Source organism: Equus quagga, chromosome 2, assembly GCF_021613505.1.
Source record: "Equus quagga isolate Etosha38 chromosome 2, UCLA_HA_Equagga_1.0, whole genome shotgun sequence".
NCBI lineage: Eukaryota > Metazoa > Chordata > Mammalia > Perissodactyla > Equidae > Equus > Equus quagga.
In genome coordinates this window covers 104,829,620-104,853,878 of record NC_060268.1, presented here as the reverse complement: position 1 = coordinate 104,853,878, position 24,259 = coordinate 104,829,620, and the positions used below count along the sequence as shown (strand labels likewise).

The 24,259-nt window shown below is 37.5% G+C and overlaps 1 protein-coding gene across 4 annotated transcripts in view; it reads left to right on the top strand.

Annotated features, from left to right (window-relative positions):
- The window catches only part of PARG (poly(ADP-ribose) glycohydrolase), a 113,261-nt gene extending 89,932 nt beyond the window's left edge, over window positions 1–23,329 (top strand). For all 4 annotated transcript variants that reach the window (XM_046653784.1, XM_046653786.1, XM_046653783.1 and 1 more), the window contains 5 exons: window positions 696–774; window positions 2,308–2,416; window positions 10,553–10,658; window positions 21,329–21,457; window positions 22,130–23,329. In XM_046653784.1, the coding sequence (XP_046509740.1) occupies window positions 696–774; window positions 2,308–2,416; window positions 10,553–10,658; window positions 21,329–21,457; window positions 22,130–22,284 (578 nt within the window). In that variant the 3' untranslated portion in view covers window positions 22,285–23,329. The remainder of the gene's footprint in view (window positions 1–695; window positions 775–2,307; window positions 2,417–10,552; window positions 10,659–21,328; window positions 21,458–22,129) is intronic.
- The last annotated feature ends 930 nt before the right edge of the window (window positions 23,330–24,259 follow it).

Here is a 24,259-nt window from a genome sequence, read left to right as displayed (position 1 = left end):
TCTCCTGGAGTGTTGACTTGATGAGGTCACCCCCCCCCCCCCCCCCCCCCCGAAAGCTTTTTCCCCGTTAGGGGGCTTCCCTCTAGGCTGCAAGGGCCCTAGGGAGTCCTTGGTGATCCCGCAAATGAGCAACCCCTCCCCCACTCCTTCCTTCACTGAGCCTCCCTGGGCAGCGACCTCAGTCTTTAGGGGAGGGAGCGAAGTTCTCTCTTACCCCGTTCCAGCTCCTCTGGGGGGGGCGGGGGTCCAGCCTCTCCACCCTCCATCATGTGGCTTCAAGTCTCTCCAACGTTTTTTGTGCTGTGTTAGGATGTCCTCTGTTGGAGTATGGATGCTCCTATTCATTGTATGTTGGAGGGGAGAGTCTTGGGAAAGTTCACTCCACTATGATGCTCATGTCACTCCTATGACGGCATGTTTTGTTTTCTATGTTGATTGAGACATTCAGTCACTGTGTTACAAACATGGTGATGGCTTTTAGGAGGCATCAGTTTTTCTCTGTGGGAAATAATAAGTCATTAAGGACAGTGGTGTTTTGGGGGTTTTTTTTTGTTTTTTTGTGTTTTTTAGTTGACATTTGCCAGTGAGATATTTCCACAAAGGAGGAATAAGTTTATTAACAAAGACCCTTTAGAAGGTACAGCTTTTAAGGAAAATCTTTCTGAAAAATAATATTGGCAGATTATTTGTTTCAGGTACTGAACAGTATAGTGAATACACAGGCTATGCTGAAACATATCGTTGGGCCAGGAGCCATGAAGATGGGAGTGAAAGGTGAGTTCCTTTCTGACTTTAGTATCACATGGCCAAAAGCCAAGGAGTGTCTATGTGCTTGACCCTGGTACATTATGTCTTCCATCTACTCTTATTTCAGAAATTTAACTTTCTTTTGAGATTCAGTATTACAAGTTCATAAGTAGTTAAAACAGTATTACCATTTCCATATACCAAAGGGAAGAACAGAGAAATAAAAGCCGGAAGTCTAAACCAAGAACAAGAAGGGCAGAGCTCTCTAGAGTTCTTTACCTCTTAGCTGCCATTTGTAAACAGTCAGTGGAAGTTAACTTCCAAGGCCAAACTTATTTAGAATAGGTTCTAATTTGAGCTCAAAGCCTTTAAGTAGCCTTTATTTAGTTATCCTTAACTTTTCTGTGAGATTCGGTAGGTGGGGGGAACCTATGTTGGGACAGTTTGCCTATGTTGGGACAATTTGCCTCATGCCACAAAACAGTTGACAGTAGAACCTACAATGAACTCTGCTGCTGCTGTCTTTTCTTTCTTATTGAAATATATTTTTATACTTTGATATCTTTGCATCCCCACTAAATTAGTTTACCACAGGTAAATTTTTACAGAAGTGGTGCCTGAAAGCTTGTGTGTGTGTGTGTCTGTGTTTGTGTGTCTGTGTGTTTTAATGGCAGAAAGAATCAGCTATTGCCCATGTACCCATACAGACTTATTCTTTGTAATATCTCAAGCCCAGCCCCTGGTCTCTTTCCCTTTCTTTTGGTTAAAATATGTGATTGCAACAATTATCTATGTGGATATTTAATTCCTGATAATTATTTACAAACTAACCTGAAGGTTTCTACTGCTGTTCTTCAGTGTGAAAAGTTGCTTTGTATATCACTATGTGCAAGTTTATAGAGAGATGAAATATTTGGAATTTAATGTTTCCAAAATCATCATCTCACCTAGTCATTCCTGTTTCCACAAGCAATATGTTATTGTCTGCTTTGCTATCTTTGTCTTTTTAAAAACAGTTCTGGGCACCAGCAGTTGAGCACAGTAGGTAGAATATTGTACTGAATCATTACACATTTTTTGTAACGTGACTTCCTGGGATTATTTCTTGGGCAATATATGGCAATGTTAGAAACCCAGTGACTTAGAGCAAGTCTTTCAAAACCAAGGAGGAATGAGCTCTTGTAGAAATACAAATGCCAGGTCTTTAGCATTAGAGGAGAACAAAGAACTAAGTTCCTCTTGTTTGCCCCTAAATCCTTCAACCTCTGAGACTCACTGTAAACGATGTATACCTGTTTACAATATGTCATATTTGTTGTCTCGATAATTTTTTATTTTACTGTTTAATGCCTGGCAGTCCACAATCTGTATGCTTTGGAATCTAAAAATAAAATGGTGTTTCCTGCCCTCCTTTTTTTCTGAGACCTATAGCCACTGGTTGGTTTGTTTGTTTTTAATATTTTAACCCTGCCAATGTCTGAAAACTCCGGCCCCGTGAGGGTTTTATTTTGTGAGTGCCTTTCTCCGTTCCTCATCGGTCCCCCCTCTGTCCTGACCTAGGGACGACTGGCAGCGGCGCGGCACTGAAATTGTTGCCATCGATGCCCTTCACTTCAGACGCTCCCTCGACCAGTTTGTGCCTGAGAAAATCAGACGCGAGCTTAACAAGGCCAGTAACCTTATTTCTTAGTTCATCTGGCAGCTGTCATCTATTCACTGCCATTTTATTAATGCTGAAATTAATGCTTTCTGGTAATTCTTGCAGTGTCAGTATGTCTGCCCACAACTCTCTTGATTTAATGGGTCTGTCAGCTTGTACAAGATGTACTTTCCATTTCGTAATTGTTTGATTACTGATGCCAGATAGACTGTGGCTTGGTATTAAGCCCCACACAGGCATTTATCTCATCAAACACTTTTAGCTGCTTTGGAACATTATCATTGTAAAACCATATAAAAATGAATGAGCCCTGATAATTTTTTTCAGAACTTGCCAAATGACATTGTCTCTGCAAGGTATGCTATCAGGATTCAAACAGATAAACCATCAAAGTCAAGTTAATATTGTTCTATTATAGATAAGATTCACATGTAAATTGTTTATTGATTTGGTAATTTGACATATTTATGATGGAATCTGTGATTTTCTGGGATGCTTAGTGCTGTCTCCTATAATCATTTTCTTTTTTTTTATTGTATTACAGAAATACAAAAATGAGCCATACCCATGGTTAGTTCAAATTTTCACTACTGTTAACCATAATAAATAAACTTGATCATACAATAGAGTGCTGATTCTATTCTCTATATTTAGGACCTTACCAAAACGGTTGATATTTTCTTTAGTTCTTCAGATTACTCTCACAGTCAAGAAGACTGACCCAATTCTGAAAAACCATTGGTTAACCCCCACAAGTAGGATTTGATTATGAGATTGTTTGTTAAGATAATGAGGTTTGTGGTTTTACATAGCTATACCTTTGCCAGTCCCAGACTTCTGATAATGATAGCACTGGGTGTACCATTACAAGGGGCTTGGGAGTGCCTATGGATCAGCACGTGTGGCCTTCAGTATGTCATCTTCACATCTCCTGGGGTCTCACCACAGGAGCAGTCTGTCTGTGGTGCTCTGTTTATCCCAGCTCAACCACCTTGCCTCTCATATTGCTAGTAATATTATAAACATTATATGTATATATAAACAACCAACCAATCCAGGAAGGCTTCTACTACACTTACAACTTAGTAGATATTTTGAATTACATGTATTATCTTCTATGTAATCTACCTCAGAATCTAATTTATTGTTGAACATGTTTTCTTATATATAATTTATTAGGTTATTTTAATTAATTAATTTTAATTATTTATTTGCTGAGGAAGATTAACCTTGAGCTAACGTCTGTTGCCAAAATTCCTCTTTTTTTGCTTGAGGAAGATTAGCCTTGAGCTAACATCCCTGCCCATCTTCCTCCACTTTATATGTAGGTCACCACCACAGCATGGCTTGACAAGTGGTGTAGGTCTGCACTCGAGAGCCGAAACTGCGAACCCAGGCCACCAAAGCAGAGCCTGCTGAACTTAACCACTACGCCACAGGGCTGGTCCCCATTAGGGTATTTAATGTTTAGAGTTCTCAAAGAAATCTCATTAAAAAGTTTGAAGAATAAATGCACTATTTTCCAAAGTTGAACTTAAATAACAGATGTTTAATTTTTTTTTAAGTAATTCCTTGGAAAAGCTGTCCAGCTTTTCTGGATGTAAGCCATCCAGAAAGACTATTCTTTGGTATATCAACAGTTATAATTTTTCTCTTTTACCTAACTCTGGAAGTCAGAGATTTGCCAGCGCTGATAATAATCTTTATTATATTAGGTACGTTTTAAATGTAAGCCTGCTTTCACTGTTCAGGACTCTTACCTTAAAGCAGTTGTCTCCAAGCACGTGATGTTTTTATTATATAGCATATCAAGTAGAATAGGAAGATTTATCTTTAGATTTTGATGAGATATTATTTATCAAACATGTGTATGTTATGAATTTGTCACATGGTCATTGATATGTATCTAGAAGATATTTACTTAAGTTGTAGGTAGTTTGGAGAGAAGTATATGAAAAGGAAATGTGTTTAACCATAATCGTACATTAATACAAATTTAAAGCTTCCCTTTTTTCATGGATAAAGTCTATATTCCCCCAAATACTTTTCTGTAGGAACTAGATCATTCACTTTTAGAAATTATCTGCAAATATGATCTTTTTAAAAGATAATCCTGGACATAAGTAAGTGTTTTCTTTTTTAATTCCCCATGGCCAGTTGATGTTCTCTATATTTACTTGTATAGCACTAACCTTCAGTTTATTTGTCTTCAAAGACACGAGAATTTTAAAGACGTGAAGCCTTGGTATGTGTGAATAGGTTAGGTTAGTTGTAAATAACATTGAAATACATTTATTTGTAGAATGTAGTTAGTTGTATGTAGCATTGAAAAACATTTATTTGTAGAATATAGAGTCCTTATGAGACACACTTTATACAATAAAAAATGAGTCTTTAAGTAACCTGGCAACAGAAGTTTTTATTTCTTTCGAGTCACTCAGTGCGTAGCACATTGCTTTGCTTCTGGGCACTTCTCAAAAATGTTTGTTAAATGAACTAGTCAATGATTAATTAAACTTTCTAGATATTGCTAATACAGTTTTTTAAGATAAACTTTTTAGCTATAAATACGTTATCTCAAATCACTCAAAATGTTATAGATTTATGAATATTTCCTAAATACTCTTCAAGTGCTAAAGAAAGCCTAAGAAGTCCAGGGTCACTTCAGGCGTGGAGTAGATGATACCATAGGAAGCAGAGTGATTGATTTTCAATGTATAGTAATGCAGTTACCTATTTGTTTTCAACCTGCCATTATTTATGTCAGTATGCATTTGTGTGATTTCTATTTCATAAAAGACTTTTTCAGTCAAATGCAGGTAGAATTTTTTTTTAATTTTACAAGTAATGATAGTGAAAGTAATTGCTAATATAAAATGATTATTTACTACATGCTAGGCACTCTACTTAACACTTTAAATGCTTGGTCTGATTAATCCTAACCACCCAGGGAGATGTAGATGCAGTTCTTATCTCCAATTTAGAGACAGTGAACTGAGCCCTGGGAAGTTGAATAACTTGCCCGGGTCACACAGATAGGCAGTGACAAAGCCAGGACTTGAATCTAGGTTCCCCTGCTTTCAAATTACTTTTTAAAAATGTGGCTCCTCCCACGTAGAGATTACTTTAACTAGATCTGTCTTTCCAGACTTTTTACCTGTTTCGGTCTTAAATCATTAAGAATATTCCTGCGTTTGGTTAACACGTGATCTCCCATAAGCATGTATGCCTGGGTTACCTCTTCTCTTTTAGTCATAATCCTATACTGTGAGCAAACTGCCAGTGGAATACTTTTCTCCATATTCCTTTCTGTTTTGCTGTACTCTTTCAAGGAAATTTAAGGATTTTCCCCCCCAGCCTGTTTTTAAATTCCCATGAGACAGTGAAGTAGCCCAGGTGCGAAGTAGCCCCTCAACAAATGGGCTGTGTTGAGAAAGCACCTCGTTCAGGGCCTGCGCACGGGAAGGCATTTGAAAGATGCGTGTTGTTTCATTCACTACTGTATTCCAGAACGTTTGCTCTTTTAGCAAAGCATTAGTTTTCTAATTCTTTCATTGAAAAAAAAGAAAAAAGCAAATGATTTTGTTAAATGTCATTGACAATTTAGTTAGAAAACTAATCCAGGTAACTTTGGGCCTTCTAAATTAAAGCATTCTGTCATGTATTAGTTACATTTACCTACTGAAATAGAGTTAGGAATTTAGTACGAGCAAAAGGGGGTTTACATAAGCTGACAGCACAACCTGGAGAGAATATTGACTTAAAGGTTTTACATCTCCTTGTGTTTTGTAAACTTAGAGTTAAAGCAGAATCTTTATTAAATCACTTTAGAGATGACTTGCATGATTTTGCTCTTTTTTTTTGCACACCAGAGAGAAAGTAGGCAGGAATAGAAAAACTTTATTTTTCTAAATCAAGCAACAGAGCCTAACACCAGTTTTCACCACCAGAATTCAGTGTGGATCTCTGAACTCTGGGGTCCTCTTTGCTACTTTTAGGCGTCACTCACCAGATAATAAGTGAAAGGGCAGTTCCACAGAGTGCCTTACTGCCTCTGGAAACAGTCTGCCCCATGCGCGCTCCAGCGCTCCTTTTGGACCCGCATCTTGACCCGCAAGTAGAGTTGGTTTTTAAAAGGAAGGAGTCAGTCTCCTTTTATCTAACTGATACTGTGAAGCAATGTTTAATTCCGTGAGAGATCAGCTGGGTGACATTCTAGAGGAGAATTATCTTTGTGGTTGGAAAGATTTATGAGTCCAACTTGCAAAAGTGGGAAATAGCTCAGCAAGGGAAGAAAGAAATCATCTGTGAAAAGTTGTATTTACCCGTGTTAGACTCATTCAGCTAAGATTAAGTAATGAATATATTTCATGGAGGCTTCTGGATCAGAAATTTAACAAAGTGAAGAGATCACCCCAGCAGAAGATCACCAACATCTACCCTTTTAGAAATTGATTTGTGTATTGATTTTTTTGTTGTTACCTATCACCGGGTGTGGAAGGAGATTGTTATTAAACCAGAGCTTGATTAGCAAAACCAATCACTACTTGCTCCTGATGTTTCTAAGAAGTTCAGTATTGGAACATTTATAATCTTTTCTTAAAATATATGTCACTTTACTTTCTGGGAATATTAGTTCAGAATGTATCCTTCTTAGTAAGTTTTCCCTTAAGTCTCTCAATAAACAGAATTAGAGTAACCGTAGAGATACCTGATCCAGTCTTTTGATTTCACACATGAGGAAATTAAGATCTGCATAGTACTTTCATTTTATATTGCATTTTTAAAAAGCAAAAGCAATTTACTGTTATAATTATTTTAAAGACAAAAAGTCATGTATAATCCTACCTCTCAAATAGTTTTCATTTTTGTAGTTCTTTCTACATGAATATTTAGTTTCATATAAATGTGCTCAGAAGTTACCCATAAGTTTGTATTTAAGCTATTTAATTTAACTATATATTGTAAATGTTTTCATGCTTTCTCATAATCTTCATAATAAAATGTTTAATGGCCATAAAATTGGTTGGACTGACATACTGTGACTTAACTACTGTTTTTGAACAATTAGGTGATCCCAAGGTTTCCTCTATAATATGTAATGTAGTAATAAACATCTTTGTGCAGTTGTTAATCAAATAACAAAAGAAATTTACAGAATTATTACTGAATCTTAGCATAATTTTAAGACTTTTAATTAATATTATTATTCTCTTCCAAAAGATTAAGTATCTTTTTATATTATGTTTGTTTTTAAGAAATCACAATATTCTAAAACTTCAGGAAATGAGTATCAGTACCAATTGTGTATTAATTTAAGCTAGACAAGTGTGGTAGATTGACTTCATATAAATAAGTAACTCTTTAGGAACAGTAATTGTTAAATTATTAATCTAGCAAGCAGTATAATTATTTACATGACAATGAAAGACAAAGTTTAATTATATGTGCTTGGGCTTGCTAAAATTGCTGCTGAAGCCTCGGTTCGTACTTAAGGCTGTGTGTGTGCTCATGCATACGTGTACATGGGTGTTTGTGACAGGCTATTCCCCTGAGTGCCACCTGTTTCCTGGACCCACTTTAAGGCCTATAGGTTTTTACAACTGTTTTCTTTGTTTCCTTTTTCACTTTATTTGCTTCCTTCCTACATCTCTATCTTCATCACTGCCTGGTCGGTCTTTGGTTTTTGACTGTAAATACCAGTATTTCCCTCCTGCCTCTTCTCAAAGCTCCCCTTTGCAACCTCAGGACTCCAGCATTACCCTTGCCATCCCTCTCTGCTTCCCTCACCGTCAAAATTCATTCTGTGACGTGAATGTTCATTGATATCTTCTCCTTATTGTCCTGAGCTATGAATGCTTCCTCTTTTTCCCCCTTTAGAGTTGTTTATTAAGAAAAATAAATAGCTCTGTCATTGATAAATGTCAGACCAGGATGTGGCTAGAGTTTGAGCTGGCTTTTTTTACTCTTACTGCTCTGATTAATCGCCTCAAGTGCTCTGGCTCAGGGTGAGGAAAAAGGAAAGTATTTGTTGCCAATGTGGAGCTCTTGAGAACTCCTGGTACCTTTTCCTGTGAAGTGAGATCTTGGCAACTTTTTTGAGATCTCTATCCTTATCTTTGTTTCTTACTAAAGGAGCTCAATTACTACTGTAAAAGGAAATGATTCCCTGATTAATGGCCCTGCCCTGGTCTCCAGCATTTGAGCATCTTTCTCCTTACTGGGGAAGGGAGAAGCCTGAGTTGTCCCTCTAAAAGGGACTCAGAGGAGCTTGCTGCTTCTCTCTTATTTCTGATCTTGGAAATGCTTGGTTTTAACAAAATAAAAGAATTTTGTATTTAATCGTTATAAACAGTTATTCTTTATACCTAATTACTAGGTAAATATTTTATATCATTTAATTTCTATCTGATTAACTTTTTAAAGTTTAATTTGATTTTCTTTTATCAAAACACCAAATGCAGATTAATTTTAGTTTTATAGTATGTTTTTGTTTTTGCCACTTTTCAAGATAGATTTTTTAATAAAGTTGATTAATACTTCATGTTAGGTTTTGCTTCTGATAATCTAAATATTTCAAATTCTCTGTTGTTAGACTTTAGATTCACTAAGGTATTTTCACTCTTTGAAGAAAAGTTAACCCAGATATGTAGAGACAGCAGTGAAGAAGAGACTAAAACCATTCTGACAGTATGAAACAGAGACGACAACTGGGAAGTCGAGCAATGTTCCTCTTCATCTAGGCATGTTAAGAGAATTGGGCAGGAATCCCAGGTGGCAAAATTATGTGTGTTCCGATGGAGAGTTTGTTCTCCCCTTTGTTGGCATAAAGGTAGAGACTCTGTATCTTTCAAGAGCCTGCTCCAAAACATTCAGCTTCTTGATATTTTTGACCTGAAAGAGATTTTCAGAAGCTCCGTGCATCTGATTATACAGGTAATTTGTGAGTTCTAGTGTAAGCTCTGTGGCACAGCATTGAATGATGGTCTGGTGCCAACTCATAATTAATATCTCTCAGGATTTACAGCCTAGGATGGGGGTGGAAGGAATAGCCTTGTTAATCCATCCAGACAGTGTGTAAAATAAATTTTTATACCTTTGTGGAGACTTCAGAGAGCAATTTACTATAGTTCTATGTGTGAGTTTCATAGAAGCCTCTTTCTTTATCCTTGCTTTTTCTCTGGGAACATTTGTCATAGATCATTCTTTTCATTTTATTTACTATTATACATAAGCTATATTTTAGGTTTTGTTTGGTACTTGAGAGAACCCAGGGGATTTCACTTCGCTATTATATTAAACCTTTTAAGGTAGTCTGATAGTTTCAGAAAACTAAGAACCCTTAGGAGGCAGAAAGACCAACTAGACTAACAAAAAGAAATGGAGATCAGAAGCTCTGGGGCCTTGGCCCACAGCCTTCTCATATGCAAAGTGAGCTGTTTGTTTAGTTAATACTTAGTCAGCATCCTCAGGATATATTGTACTTTTCTCAGGTTACTGGCAAATTCTTAAATAGTCTAGCTGAAAACGGAGCTGTGAAACTAGGGAATCCTGGAGCTAGAAGGGATCTTAAAGGTTATTTTGTAACCAGGTGTAGGAATCCCTTTCATATATAGTTGCTTGCTCATTGTTGAGCATTTCGGTGGCAGGAAGCACATTTAAAAGCTAATCACAGTTATTAATCTAGTCCAGGTAATTCAGAGAGCATGCTGAGGAAGCATGATAGTAATAAGTCTTTACCTTGATTGAAAGGTGGTCAAAAAGCCTTCAAATAAAACAGTGTCTTAAGTGCCTTTCCTCCCTTTAGTTCCTGGGTAGTTTGTAATTGGGATCCCATAAGTTCTTGAAATATCTGGCATTTCCATTTATATTTGTTTGAATTGGAAAAAGAAACTGAATCATGTATTGGTTTAAGGGCTTTGATTTACCCAGCATGAAAACAAATAAATATTAGAATTGATCTTTTCTTACTCTCTTCCTTGTATAATCCGAGGCTTTTCTGTTTTTCCCTCTACTTTGGCCCCTGAGAAAAAAAAAACAGAGGGATAACATAAGCTTGATACTGGATGCTGATCCTAGCACATCAGTCAGAAATCTTGCTAGTGTCTAGTCACTCTTGTGCTTGTTATTTCTCTTATCCTGCAGGCTTACTGTGGATTTCTCCGTCCAGGAGTTTCTTCAGAGAATCTTTCTGCAGTGGCCACGGGAAACTGGGGCTGTGGTGCCTTTGGGGGCGATGCTAGGTTAAAAGGTGAGTGTATAAGTTGTCATAAAAAGGATAATAGCATTCTCACTGGGAAGAAAACTTAGTCCTTCATATATTGGATTTCTCATGTCCGATCATAATAAGAGATCACAAAGATCTAAGAGAAGAGAAAAAAAATATTTGACACTCTCCTCCTTTTTCTTATTGTGTTTAAAGGAATTCTTATTTTTACTTACTATTTCCCTGCAGAGGTCACTTATCTCTTTGGTCTACCAGACACAGTATTTAACTAAATATGGAGAGGGAAGAGTCCAAAATGACTGAAGTTTCAAACCAAAGCACCCACTCAAGCACTTTGCTTCACGGGAGTGCTTTTTGTGGACAGAGCTGTTTTATTTACTCCTTCATTCACCAAACTTATGGGGCATCTGCCATACTCTAGGCGCTGTGGTGGGCTCTGACAATACAAAGGTGAATAAGATGTGCTCCCTGCTTTGGAATTCACAGTGCATCATGTGAGAGAGGCAGAGACAAACGCAGCACACAGTAATGAGTGCTTTAATAGAGGCACGCAGTGTATGGGAGTTCAGCTTGAGAGAGCTGCCTGTGGCACAGATAAGGAGGCATTTGGATACCCAAGAAGGATAAACGTTTCTTGCATTTTGTTGTTTATGGTAGAAAAGTCACAAAACCTGATCAATAAGCTATTTGGCCATTTACCGGATTATGACATTTGCTTTACTCTCCAAAGTGTCAGTTATATAGAAAATAATATTTTACCATTACTTGAGATGGTTAATGTTCTGTGTCAACCAAACTGGTCCAGCACCAATTGTATGTGCTGCAATACAATCCTGACAGTAACTACCTGGAGTTAGTGCAGACCCCTTGGGTTAAGGGCAAAGTCTTCCACAAGATGGTCCCTCTGTCAGGCTCCAGCTGCAGGAGGTTCCCCTGGCCACCCATACCTCTGACTAACTGGCTACCAACCCAGGAGGTTCCCATTACCCTTCTCAGGTTTGATAATTCACTAGAATGACTCACAGAACTCAGGACAGAGCTATTACAGTTTTATTATAAAGGATACACATAGGGTGAGACCTGGGAAGGAATACAGAGCTTCCATGCCCTCTTCCCAGGGTGTCAGGGCACCTTAACCTCCTGGAACATCAATGTGTTCACCAACCACTTGTTGCAAATTGTCTTTCTGAAAGACTGTTATCAATTTACATTGTCTTTGCATGAGCAACCTCACCAAGATGGCATTTTGTCAATCTTTGTAATTTCTCTGTGGTTGAATAGTTTGTGTATGTTTAGTGACCATTTTTATTTGTTTTTGTTTGTTTTTTGGTGAGGAAGATTGGCCCTGAGCTAATATCTTCTTCTTCTTTCTGTTGACATTCTTCTTCGTTTTGCTTGTGGAAAATTGTCCCTGAACTAACATCTTTGCCAATCTTCCTCTATTTTATGTGTGGGATGCCACCACAGCATGGCTGGATGAGCGGTGTGTAGGTCCGCACCCAGGATCCAAACGCTCGAACCCTGGACCACCAAAGCAGAGTGCATGAACTTCACTATGCCACTGGGCAGACCCCAAGTTGTTTTTTGATTTCCTTTGCTTGTCTTCTGCCCATTTATCTCTTTGGAAGTAGTTTGGATTTTTCATTGGCTAGTAATAACTGTATATTAAGAAATATTAATTATTAAACTGTCTTATGTTACAGGTTTTTTCAGTTTTTTTCAATTATTTCAGCTTGTTGGGTTGTTGTCATACAGAATTAATTTTTATGTGTTCACATTTCTGTGGCATGCTTAGAAAAATCTTCCCTATTCCTTCATTCTAAAGACTTTCACCCACATTTTCTTCATCTTCAAAAACAAGAACTGCATGGTGCTATTTTTAGTGTTTTGAAAGTCTGTAGAAGAAAGAATTTCTGGTTTTTATTTTATGAAATTCTTTATCATCCTGAATTTGTTTGAGGAAACCTGTTTTTCACTCAGGACTTATTGATCTTATGACAGATACTTTTTTTCTGTTTTTCTCTTAAGTAAAATGAATGAGTAGATTCACATCATCAATCCAGAAGTCAGGTCTGCCATGAGCCGTGGTCATTTGTGATGGACAATTTGGGAAGCTTTATAAATGTGTTTGTTTCGTTTCTTTCTTTGTGGCATAAAAGCCTTTCTCTCAGACTGCAGCTTTGCTCCTCAGGTGACTCTCAAGCATAGTATTCAAAGATTTTCTTTATGTAATTTATTTTCTCAACTATCGAGATTTAAACTTTGGAGTGACTTTTTGACAACTCCCTCCCCTTCATTGGCTTGAATACTCATTAAAAAATTAGAAGTTGTCTTAATGTCCTTCAGTGAGGGATTGTTTACTAAAACTGATTTTGGAAAGGAAGAAATTAAGGTACATCTATGTAATGAAATATGCAGGCCTACATATATCTGCTGACATGGGAGGATATTTTGGGAATGCTGACAAATAATATATGCAATATTACCATTTTAAAAATAAATTATGAATAAAAAATATCACACACACTTGAGGTTCTCTATTTTTATCTGTTTCTAGGTGAGAAAAAGAAATGTTCTTTATTTTCTTTTTAATCTGTATTTTTTGTTGTAAGCATTTATTGTTTTGTTACAAAAATCTTATCAAAAAATTTTCATGGAGGGAGAAACATGGGCATGTGTAAATCCTTAAAGTTTTATATCTTTTATTAGAAATAAGACTAAATATTTTTTAATATGCTTGTTGCCTAATTGTGCATCAGTTTTGCAATGTACAACAATTTAATTTTGAACTGCTTTTATAATGCATTATTCTGACAGCTATTAAGAGAATATTTTCTTTATCCGTTCATTCAACAGACATTTACTAACAACTTTCTGCCTCAGGCAACCAGTGGCCCTAGGATCCAGAGGGTAGGAAAGAAGGGACATGGGGAAGAGGGAAGGGCTTGGTGCCTGGCCCCCCATCTTTCTAAGCACCTTGCAGAGGCCCACGGGAAAGGACTTTTGAGTGAATGTGCACGCTCCTTATTTCTGGTGCTCCTAGCTACTCCAAAATGACCCTTAGTCCACACTTGGCTTTTAAAATTTCCTTAAAGTTTTAGCTGATTTATTCTTACCCATTTGTATGGTGGCCACTTCTTTCTCCTGTGCTCTTTCAAAGATAATAGTTTATATATTTCGTCTCTTCTCGGAGGGTCTTGTCATACTTTGGTTGCCTTGCAAACTCTGCTCTCTGCTAGACTGAGGAAAAGTTATGATTCTGTAGATTACTTGACCTTTTCTAATTGTTTGGGTGGAAGCAGTGTTTTTGCAGCTTTCTACATCCCATCTCAGTGGAGACTGTGGAGTGAGCTCCTGCCCTAAGGGTGCCACCAGGTGCCAGGCACCCATGAGATTTTTAGGAGATAATTTAAAACCATTTCTAAATGGCTGTTTAAAAAAAATGTTGTTTTATCTCATTTCTAATTTTATTTCATTGTAATCAAAGAATGTAGATAATATTTCTGCTTTTTGGAGGTTTTTGAGCTTCTCTTTGTGGCCTAACATAGTCATTGTCGTAGGTATTATGTTGGCACTTGAAATGGTAAGTCTCTGAAGGGTGTAGAACTTATTCTATATCGATTAGCTTCTGTACCTGTTGGATCAGACCCTATATTCTTCAGATTTTATCTGCTTGTGTTGTGAAGGAACTGAGTGGTGCTCTAAAGTTCTTTCTGTTGTGTTCTTGTCAATTTCTCCTTGCATTTCCTTCAGTGTTTATTTTTTATACATCTCTATACTATGTTACCTGACTTGTGAAAAGATTATGCCATTGCTAATTTACCGTAATTAAAAGTTATCTTGATGTTGTAGTCCTGTACATTTTCTTTTCTATCCCCATTCCATGCCTTCACTAGCTAAAAATGACTTGCAAACAATATATGCTCAATGAACTTCTATTTAACAAATTTGTTAAACAACCTCTGTGTGCCTTTATTAATCTAAGATTTTGCACTTTGTTCTGAAACTGCCTATCTATATCTATCTAATTCTTTCTGTTCCTTTAAGACTCCACTATAGTGTTAACTCTTCCAAAAAAATCTCTCTTCTCCCCTCCAACCCTCTGACCCCTGTAAAAAGTTCTGTGTTAGGATTCTTTCAGTTGCAAGAGACACTAATGTAGTTTATCACTTAAGCCTAAAGGGTATTATTAGCTGATGTGGCTGCGAAGGGAAGAGTGGGGTGAGCCTCAGGGATGACTGTCCTGGGATCAGATGCTCCCTCTAGTCTGTGTGTGTTGGTTCCTCTCCTGCCTGCTTCTCCCAAGATGATGGCCTCCTTCTCTTCTATTTTCATTGGTTATCTCTGCTTGGCAGGAGCTGGGACCAAATAGTTCCAAGTTTATAGTATTGCACTTGAGTGACCCTAGAGGAAAGGAGGACTCCTTAGTTTAAAAATTCTATGGAAATACTCTAATTGGACCAATTTAGATCAGTTTCCTGTCCCTTGGACCAAATCATGGTAGCCAAGGGAGTCAGTAAACACTGACCATCCTCTAATGAGGTTTAAGAGGATTTCCAGTTTATTTTTATTGCATATTTATATTAAGTGAAAAGTTTTCTGAGATTACAGAAATTTTTTGTAAATTCATTTTCTTTCACAATCTATGTCCCATTTATATCAAACCTAAATAGTATCTTTGCTGGTGTTTTGGTGTTTTGGAATCGAGATAGGTAAACTCCAGAAAAATCATTGATCTGGAAAGGGTTGGAACCTGGACGATGCTGATGAATCGTTTTCTATCATGCTGTGGTTGGCCTAGCCTATCCCTTTAGGTGGGGTTTGTGAGACATATGGCTATCAATAGAAAATTGAAGGTAGAAGAACAGAATTATGGGCCAGATCACCTCAATTTGTCTACCACAGGTTCCTCGTCACTTTGCTTCCTTCTATCACTCTCCGTTTCTCTCTTGGCCATGCTCCTACACACTTGAGGAAGAATATTCCTCCCTTAACACTTCCGCGTTGTCCTCTTCCGTGGGCTCAGTGCCTAGAATGGGGTCTTACATGATAGTGCATTCAGGGTCTCTGGAGTGAGTGGAATGGTTGTTTTCAGCACCTCGGAGATGCTGCTGAGTTGGTGGATCTGGGAAATGGCTTTAGGAATGTCTTCCTAACTCTGGGAGTTGCTGATGATGAGCCAGGTTTAAGAATCACTGCATTCTCTGCTTTGGTTTGCATAGCTACCCTCCAATTTGTAGCCTCGTCATTAAGATGAGGAAACCAAGGCAAACTAGAGAGGCTAATAGCCTGCCCAAAGAGAGACAGCTAGTAAGTGTCAGAACCAACATTCAAACTCGGCTTGTCTTCTTCAAAAACCAATATATGTTTTATTATTAGTTGAGAACGTATTGAATGCATTCTGTGTTCCAGGACATTGTAGTAAGTGCTTTCCTTACACGTATTAGTTCATAGCAGCCTATTAGGTAGGTTTTATTTTTATCTTTATAGCTGAGATAACTGGGACATAAAGAGGTGAGTAAATAGCCTGAAGTCACACAGATAGCAAGTGGCAGGACTAGGATTCAAACGAGGGATTGATGCCCAAGAGCCCAGTGTCTGGGCTCTTGCTATTAACTATGTTATTGGCCACAAACTCTGTGTCTAGATCTAGATTTGAGAGTTGCCATTCTAGAGATGGTGGTTGCATTCTTGAAGAGAGGGTGCATTTAAAGCAAGTAAAAGGACCAAAGATTGAGCCTTTAGTTATATCCTTGGTTGAAGGGGCAGGTGGTGTCAAGATTAAAAACAGTGGCCAGAGGACAAGACCAATTAGAGAATAAGAGTTGGCCTATTAGAGTGGGCACGAGCTTTGGGGACTGGTAGCCGTGCTTGAGCTTTCAGGGCCGTAGGGGCATGAGAGCTCACAAAACACCTTGGGGTTCATTAGAAGGACCTCGGTGGTACTTTAAATCTATACTATCTTAGCCTACTTGCCAGCATGCATTTAAATAATGTATAAACTTTTTGAGGCAATTCTTCTGGCCGGCGTATGGTACAGTTCCTTGGCATAGAGCAGAATGGCTTGGTCTGGCAGCGTTACAGCATAGTGGCTGAGGCCGTGGTCCTTGAGTCAGGCTGCTAGGGGTCAAATCTCACCTCCAACTGCTTTCTGGCTCTGTGACCTTAGACAAATTACGTAACCTTTCAGTGCCTGTATTTCTTTATTTTCACAATGGAGGTTATACTAACATTTACCTTATTCAGGTTTTGTAAAGATTTAGTGAGTTAGTCCTTGTAAGTCTTGAGTTAGTGCTTATAAAGCTGCCAGAACAGTTCAGCATGCTCTAAGAGCCCAGCGTCAGCAGTTGTTACTAATATTACATGCTGATGGCCTCAGACCACACCTGTGGTGTGAGTATCCATCATTTTACTCATTTGTTGTTTGGTTCATTTGATGCAGGAGGACACTATGAGTTGTTTTTTGATGTTATTCATATGTATTTGTATTTTCTTCATAGCTTGACATTGATGCCAAAAAAGAAAATTAAAACTAAGCTCCCTGTGGGTTAATTTAAGTGATTATTTTGGCACCTAGTTGTGCTGGAAGTTAGAATTTGATGCTTTGTATCATACTTGGAGTCAGTCCACACCCTCTATTAGATTTGCGATTTATTCTCATCCAACTTGTGATGCAAGAGCGTTCACTTAAATCAAGAGACAGAATTCTCTAGATTTGCAGAGGTCTTGGGGATGATGGTTCTGTTTAAAATGATCTTTTGTCAGTGATTACTGATGTATCTAGGGTCAAGATTAATTATATTTCTGAAAATTTCATTTGTCTATTTATAGTCTAATATCCAATGCAAGGAGAAAAGCTATAGCAGAGATTATGGAATTCTACACTTTGAAAGAGTCTTCAGGGACCATCTGATTTAACTCCTTCATTGCATAGCTGGGTAAAGTGAGGGCAGAGAGTTAAGTGAGTTGGCCAAAATCCTAGAGCTGTATAGCTAACTGGAGGGCGAGGACTGAACTCAGGTCTCCTGCCTCTTGTCCCAACCTGTCTGCACATGTTTATGTTAACAGTGTACACCCAAACAGAAGTGGGTGTGAAATCAAGAATGTAATCTGGGAGCCGGCCTGGTGGCGCACTGGTTAAGTGTGCATGTTCCGCTTCGGGCGGCCCAGGGTTCACCAGTTCAGATCCTGCGTGTGGACATGGCACTGCTTGGCAAGCCATGCTGTGGCAGGCATCCCACATATAAAGTAGAGAAAGATGGGCACGGATGTGAGCTCAGGGCCAGTCTTCCTCGGCAAAGAGAGGAGGATTGGCAGCAGATGTTAGCTCAGGGCTAATCTTCCTCAAAAAAAAGAATGTAATCTGAATTGGTTTTACTTTTTGCTTTTCTCTTAACAGGATCCAGCATCTTTTTGGTAGCTCTGACAAGCTTAGACCCAAGAGCCTATCCACAGTGACAAAATGGCCTGGGAAGCATTTATAAAATAAATTCTATAGGGAGATAAAATTTAATTGAAACTTAGTAAATTTTAATTTAAAATTAAAACTAATAAAATTTAAATTTTTATTTTAAATGTTTTTATTAATATTTCATTTTCATAAATGGCAGATGACCAGTGATCTAGTATTTCTGTATTTAAGGAAGAAATAGGATTAAAAGGACTTTCCTTTGAGTCTCTCTCTACTTTAGTAGGAAATATTTAAAGCCAAATTTTCATTCTCACTAAAAGGTAAGAAATGATACCTCTTGGTAGAGGAAGATGACAGTTCATTAGTTTCTATTTTTATATGTTGCTTAGGTTAATTAGGAACCTTTTAAAATTGTGTGTACTGAAGCTTTAATGTACGCGTAAATTGGTTGAGCAGTTTTAATTAAAACTTATCTCTATTTTGAGAGTAATTACTTTCAACACTCTGAAATTAATAAGGCCTAGTCATAGTACCTCACATGTTGTGGATATTCAATAAATATTAGTTTGGAAATTAGGAAATGCTTTGGTGTTTTAGAATCTCACATGTGTTATAATGTCTTAGATTCTTTTCCAAATCTGGGGATACTCAACTCTATCAAATTTACTAGTTCAACTTAAAAGTATTTTTCTTTCCTACATAATTTTTAAAACTTTTTATTTGAAAAGAATTTCAAATTTACAAAAAGTAAAAATACTGTATGTGTATATATATATGTATGTATATACATATGCACACTATATTTTTCTGGCCATTTGAGCTTAAATTACATACATTGTGCCTCTTTTCCTAAATACTTCAGTGTGTTTACTAAGAATAAAATATTCTCTTATATAAACCCATTACAGTTATTAAATTCATAAATCTGCATTGATAGAATATTTTTGTCTGCCTCTGTCATCTATGTTCCAATTTTGTCACATGCCCTAATAAAATCTTGCTACCTCTTTGCCCTCCAATACAGGGTCCAGGGTCAGATATTGCATTTAGTTGTTGTCATTTTGCCTCCTTTTGAATCCAGAGTATTTCCACAGCCTTTCTTTGTCGTTTAGGACATTGACATATTTGAAAAATACAACATTCTTTGAGTTTGTCTGCTGTTTCCTTATAATTAGGTTGAGGTCATGCATTCTCTGTTAGAGTAGTGCGTAGATGATATTGTCTAGAGGCACTTGATGGCCCTCTGACCCCATTGGTGATGTTAATTTTGATCACCTAGTCGAAGTGTTGTCCAATTTGCCCACTGTATAGATATTGTTTTTTTCTCCCTTGTAGCTAATAAGCATTCTGTAGGAAGACATTTTAAGACAAAATTTCCACTAGATTTAACTCCTTTAATGATTTTTATGTGACCCAATGTTTACCATAATGGTTGCAAAAAGAGGATTTTCCTCTTCTGGCACTCCCTCCACACTTATTAGTTAAGTCTTCAGCTTTCTCCTGTGAGCAAGAGCCCTCCTTCCTCTGCTCTATTTATTTGTTATCTATTATCACTATGGACTCAGGAATTCATATTTTTTCAATGGTTTGTAATTTATAACTGTGCTTAATATTTTGGTGTTAGCTTGTCCAGATTTGGCTAATGGGAACTCCTTCAGACCTAGCTCCTATATCTGTGTTATTAGCTCCCATCTATTTTTCCCCCATCTTTTTTTTGAGCACTGGGCTCATCTTATCCCTATCTTGACTCAACCACGGAACCAGGCATTTGCTTGAGGAATCCAGTTCCTTTTAGGGAGAGTGGTATTAGAGACCAAGATCTGGGCACTAGGTGTGCTAATTGCTACTGGAATGTCTGCTTTTTGGCCTTTCAACAGACAAGCTAGGAAATGCATACATTACACATAAACACTCTCACACATAGTAATGTACATATTTTAGAAGTCATGAGTACACACCAGTTCCTTGCATTTCAGTCCATCCCCACAGTTATTTTTTGTCTTCCCCATTCTGCATTTGTGTGTCCCCTCTTCCACAGTGAGAACTCCAGCTCTCAACAGTATCAACATATGTACTCATTTGCTCAATCCTATAATATATTTAAAACTAGTTTCAAAACTGCTTCACCTCTGCTATTCTGCTAAGCAAACCTAGTAAAAGGAATTGGGGGTTTGTTTGCAATTCTTTCCTCATTGCTCGAGACTAAGGATATGAGTCAAATACTATGCTCATAAGTTACTTGGATTAGTTCTTTGTTTCATTCTTCCTTTTTCCTTTCCCCTCAGTGTAGTTATGTTACACTTTTGAACTAAAATTAGAGTCAGTTTGTTTTAGTTTGCTTTCAATTATAGGTTCCTCACCATTCCCATTCTTATTGTTTTAATTTTATTTTTTGAATACATAGAATATTAACATGCTCTCAAAAATCAAAAACATAACAAAACTTGTCCTCCGTAATGTTTTAATTTAATTCCCACCTCCCCTTTTATGAAGGAAAAGATATATAACTAGCAAAAGGGCATTTATTGTACCTATGTTCAATTTTGTTGTTGCTATTCAAAATAAATTTTGTCTACTGAGATTAAGATTATAAAGAACTTAAGTTTTGGAAACATGCATCACGCTTGTTGATTTGTAACTTTGATTCCTAGGGAAAGTGGTTCTCAATGATTTTGCCATTTCAGCACACTAGAGTTAATGTCCAGTGTCTTCAGTAACGTTCACTCTGCACTGCAGTGATTGGGTGCAGGGGGGAGGGTAGGAGGGAGCACACAAGGGTGTGTTCTCTAACCTATTTTGAGAATGCTTGCTGTAGGGTTCATTAGAGCATTAGAGCCTGCCCAGTGCATTGGTCAGAGAAAATCACAGAAGCTCCTCTGATATAAAAGACCAGCGACTAAGTAATAAGACAAAATAATTAAATCAAGCAAGCAAACACAAAAATTTTAGTTCCAGATGAGTCTAAGTGAAAAAAATATCACCTTAGTGCCTTGACTCTGCTGACTCAAATGTACCTTCCCTTATTTGTGATCTAGAAAAGGTGCCTGTGTAGGAAGTCTGTGGCTTCATGATATTCTTGGCAGCATGTCTGGAAACTCACACAACTAGATGATTTATACCCATCCTGTATTTGCCATTTCTAATAACACATATATTAGGTTTATAAATCTTTAATCCAAGGTAAAGCTATGGCACGCCAGCTATAATTTAGCTGGCTGAAAGAACTAAAGGTATCTTGATGGGAAGTGTCGTAATATAGCTGTGTTTTTTCTCTTTGCTACAGCCTTAATACAGATACTGGCAGCTGCTGTAACTGAGCGAGATGTGGTTTATTTCACCTTTGGGGACTCAGAATTGATGAGAGACATTTACAGCATGCACACTTTCCTTACTGAAAGGAAACTGACTGTTGGTAAGTAGGAGGTAGTCTTGACACATGGTATCTAGATGGATTGTACACCATCCAGGAGGAACACTTGCTAAATCTGAATGGATCACAGTGCATGAGAAAAAATGAGAGCATGACTTTGAGAGAGGGGGACAAAGTCCTAGAGGGGCAACATTTACAGAATCTTTTTTTCTGGCAAAGTTTCATTTGGAGTCTTGAATGAGTATGTCAGCCTATTAAAGTCAAGAAGCTGGAGTTAGTGTCCGTTTTTACTTTTGTGCATATAGAAAACTAAAAGAGGGAAGGCATAGGAGGGTAAGTTCAAACCTAAGAGGCCTCACTCTGAGTCATAATATCAGCAGGCTCGTCTGCCGTGTTTCGGCTGGATGTGAAAGGCCTCGCTCCCGTGGAGCTGAATGTAGAACTAGAGTTGCCACAGACTCCCAGAACGACACGTGCATGATGCACCATGTATAGCCTGCTGTAATCATGAGCTCATAAGTAGTTTCTTTAGCGAGTTTTTTAAAAGTTTCACTTTATGTCAGGAAAGCCTTCCTGGCATATGAAATTCATGCTCTATTTTCAAAAGCCAAATTTGAGCTTATGTTACTAGATTAAGATAAAACCGGAGTCTTTAGTAGTTTTATCCATCTACATATCTTAATGTGCAAATCGGTCTGGCCTTTTACTCTCCAGGAGAAGTATATAAGCTGTTGCTACGATATTACAATGAAGAATGCAGAAACTGTTCCACCCCTGGACCAGACATTAAGCTTTATCCATTCATATACCATGCTGTTGAGTCCAGTGCAGAGACCAGCAGCCAGCCAGGACAAAGGACCGGGGCCTGAGGAACCGAGTGAATAGAACCTCCTTCCACTTCTCACCAGAGACATCCTGTTTGAATTGTCAGGTGTAATATATGAACTGACGTAACTTAATATAAATGTGTATATAATTCACATTTGTAGGCAAGGATGCAATCCCTTCCATATACATGCAGTTGTCAGTTTGTGCATCTAAGCCCCCTCCATCCTGACTTACACAGGCTTAGATGTATTTAGTTTCCGTTTTTTCTGTTTCAGTCTTCATTCTTTGATTTTTCTTTCTTATGCCCATCAGATTTCTTGTGAAATCTCATGAGAGGTTGTGGTCAGCCCATCAGGTCTCTGTTTTGATGCCTATATATTAATTGCCTCTGCAGCTAGCAGACACCAGTGATGCCAGGGAAGAAGTTGAAATCCAAGATCTCTTTTAACTGGGTTTGCTAAAGATCTCCCTGTGAGTCTTTCACCCCCAACTCTTGTTGTAATTGCATTGTTTAAGTTTTTGAATTTTGAAATTTAAGAGTTGGAGTGTTTTTCACACATGTTACATAATGCAAATCTCCTAGGTTAAAACAATTTTGTATTTAAGACAGAATAATTTCCAGAGATAGTCCTTTTGAGACATCATCTCTATCTGTAATGGTTTGACTGTCCTTTTTCCCCTGATAATATACTGTTTTTGGAAACTAACCAAGATGGAAGGAAAGTAGAATAAAAGAGAGTTTTCCCAAATGATGTTTAAAAGAAAAACAAACAAACTGAAGAGAGTTGAAAAATTTTTTTGTTCCTTGGGATTTTTTCTTTTTAAATTAGAATTATTGTTTTATTCCTTGGTGCTTGAGGCATATTCATATAACCAAAGTTTAGAAACTGGGAACTTCATGCTGATTTGTACATATTGAAGTTTCTCTGGTATTCAAAGGTTATATAGTTAATAAATTTTCATTAACAAATCATTTGTCAGAAACTCCCATGTCATCTATATTTTATATATATAAATACATGTTCTTTAAGTGTGTCTATGTACAAGCACATAAAATCTAAATAAAACTGGACTTGTGGAAAATGATTAGGTTTAGGCTGTATCAGGGGCTCTGTTTAAATCCTTTATTTACAATTGTGTCCATTTAAAACTGGCAGCAAACATAAATAATAATGTCTTTTGGAAGTTAAAGTAAAAGCGAATACCAATTCTGTGTTAATTGAAGTAGAGTTTAATTGCAAAAGCACTTATTCATGTTTCTAAAATAATCCTAAACCATACTGTTGAAGTTTCTAGTTTACAGTCAACTGTCAGGAAAAGCTATTGGAGGTCAAATCCTATTAATAAGGAGTTTTGGTAGCTGGTCCAAACTCCTGGTATCAGTATTGTCAAGAAAAATTGAGGCCTTGGCCAATGTCTGTAACTGTTTTTGTTCATACAGAGATTGAGAGGTTAATGGAATTTGGCACCTGAAGGCAGCCCCTTACCATTGATGGCATTCTTTACCATAGTAACTAAGATTTTTAATTGTCTCCTTAAGTCCAACGTGTCTGGCTTTATTTCTGCTAGTACTGAGGTCTTCTTTTTCCTTACCAACCCATTCTATACTTTGGTAAGCATTCATGGTTGTATTTTCTTTCTTTTTTCTGTCTCCATATTCTTTCCCACTTATTCAGCCCCAAGACTAAGTGAACAATTGCATGAACAGTATAGGATGGTTCATGTGGTAGAGAAATCGTTAAGTTCAGGTAAGAAGATCACCCAGCTAATATTCCAGACGTAGAATCTGAGACTGAGCTCTTAGTGCTGAACAAGCTTAGAGACTGGGCCACCTGCCTGTCTGCCGCTCTTGCTGTGGAGGGCTTTCCAAGAATAAGACCTGCCTAGTTCTTTGTCCCAGGACCTTCTGGGATTGGAACAGTTTAATCAGATGGAACGTGAAGAGAACTAACATCCATTTTTTTAGGAGGGAGGAAGGTGGAGAGAATATGATTACTTTGTTCTTAAAGGCCTTCT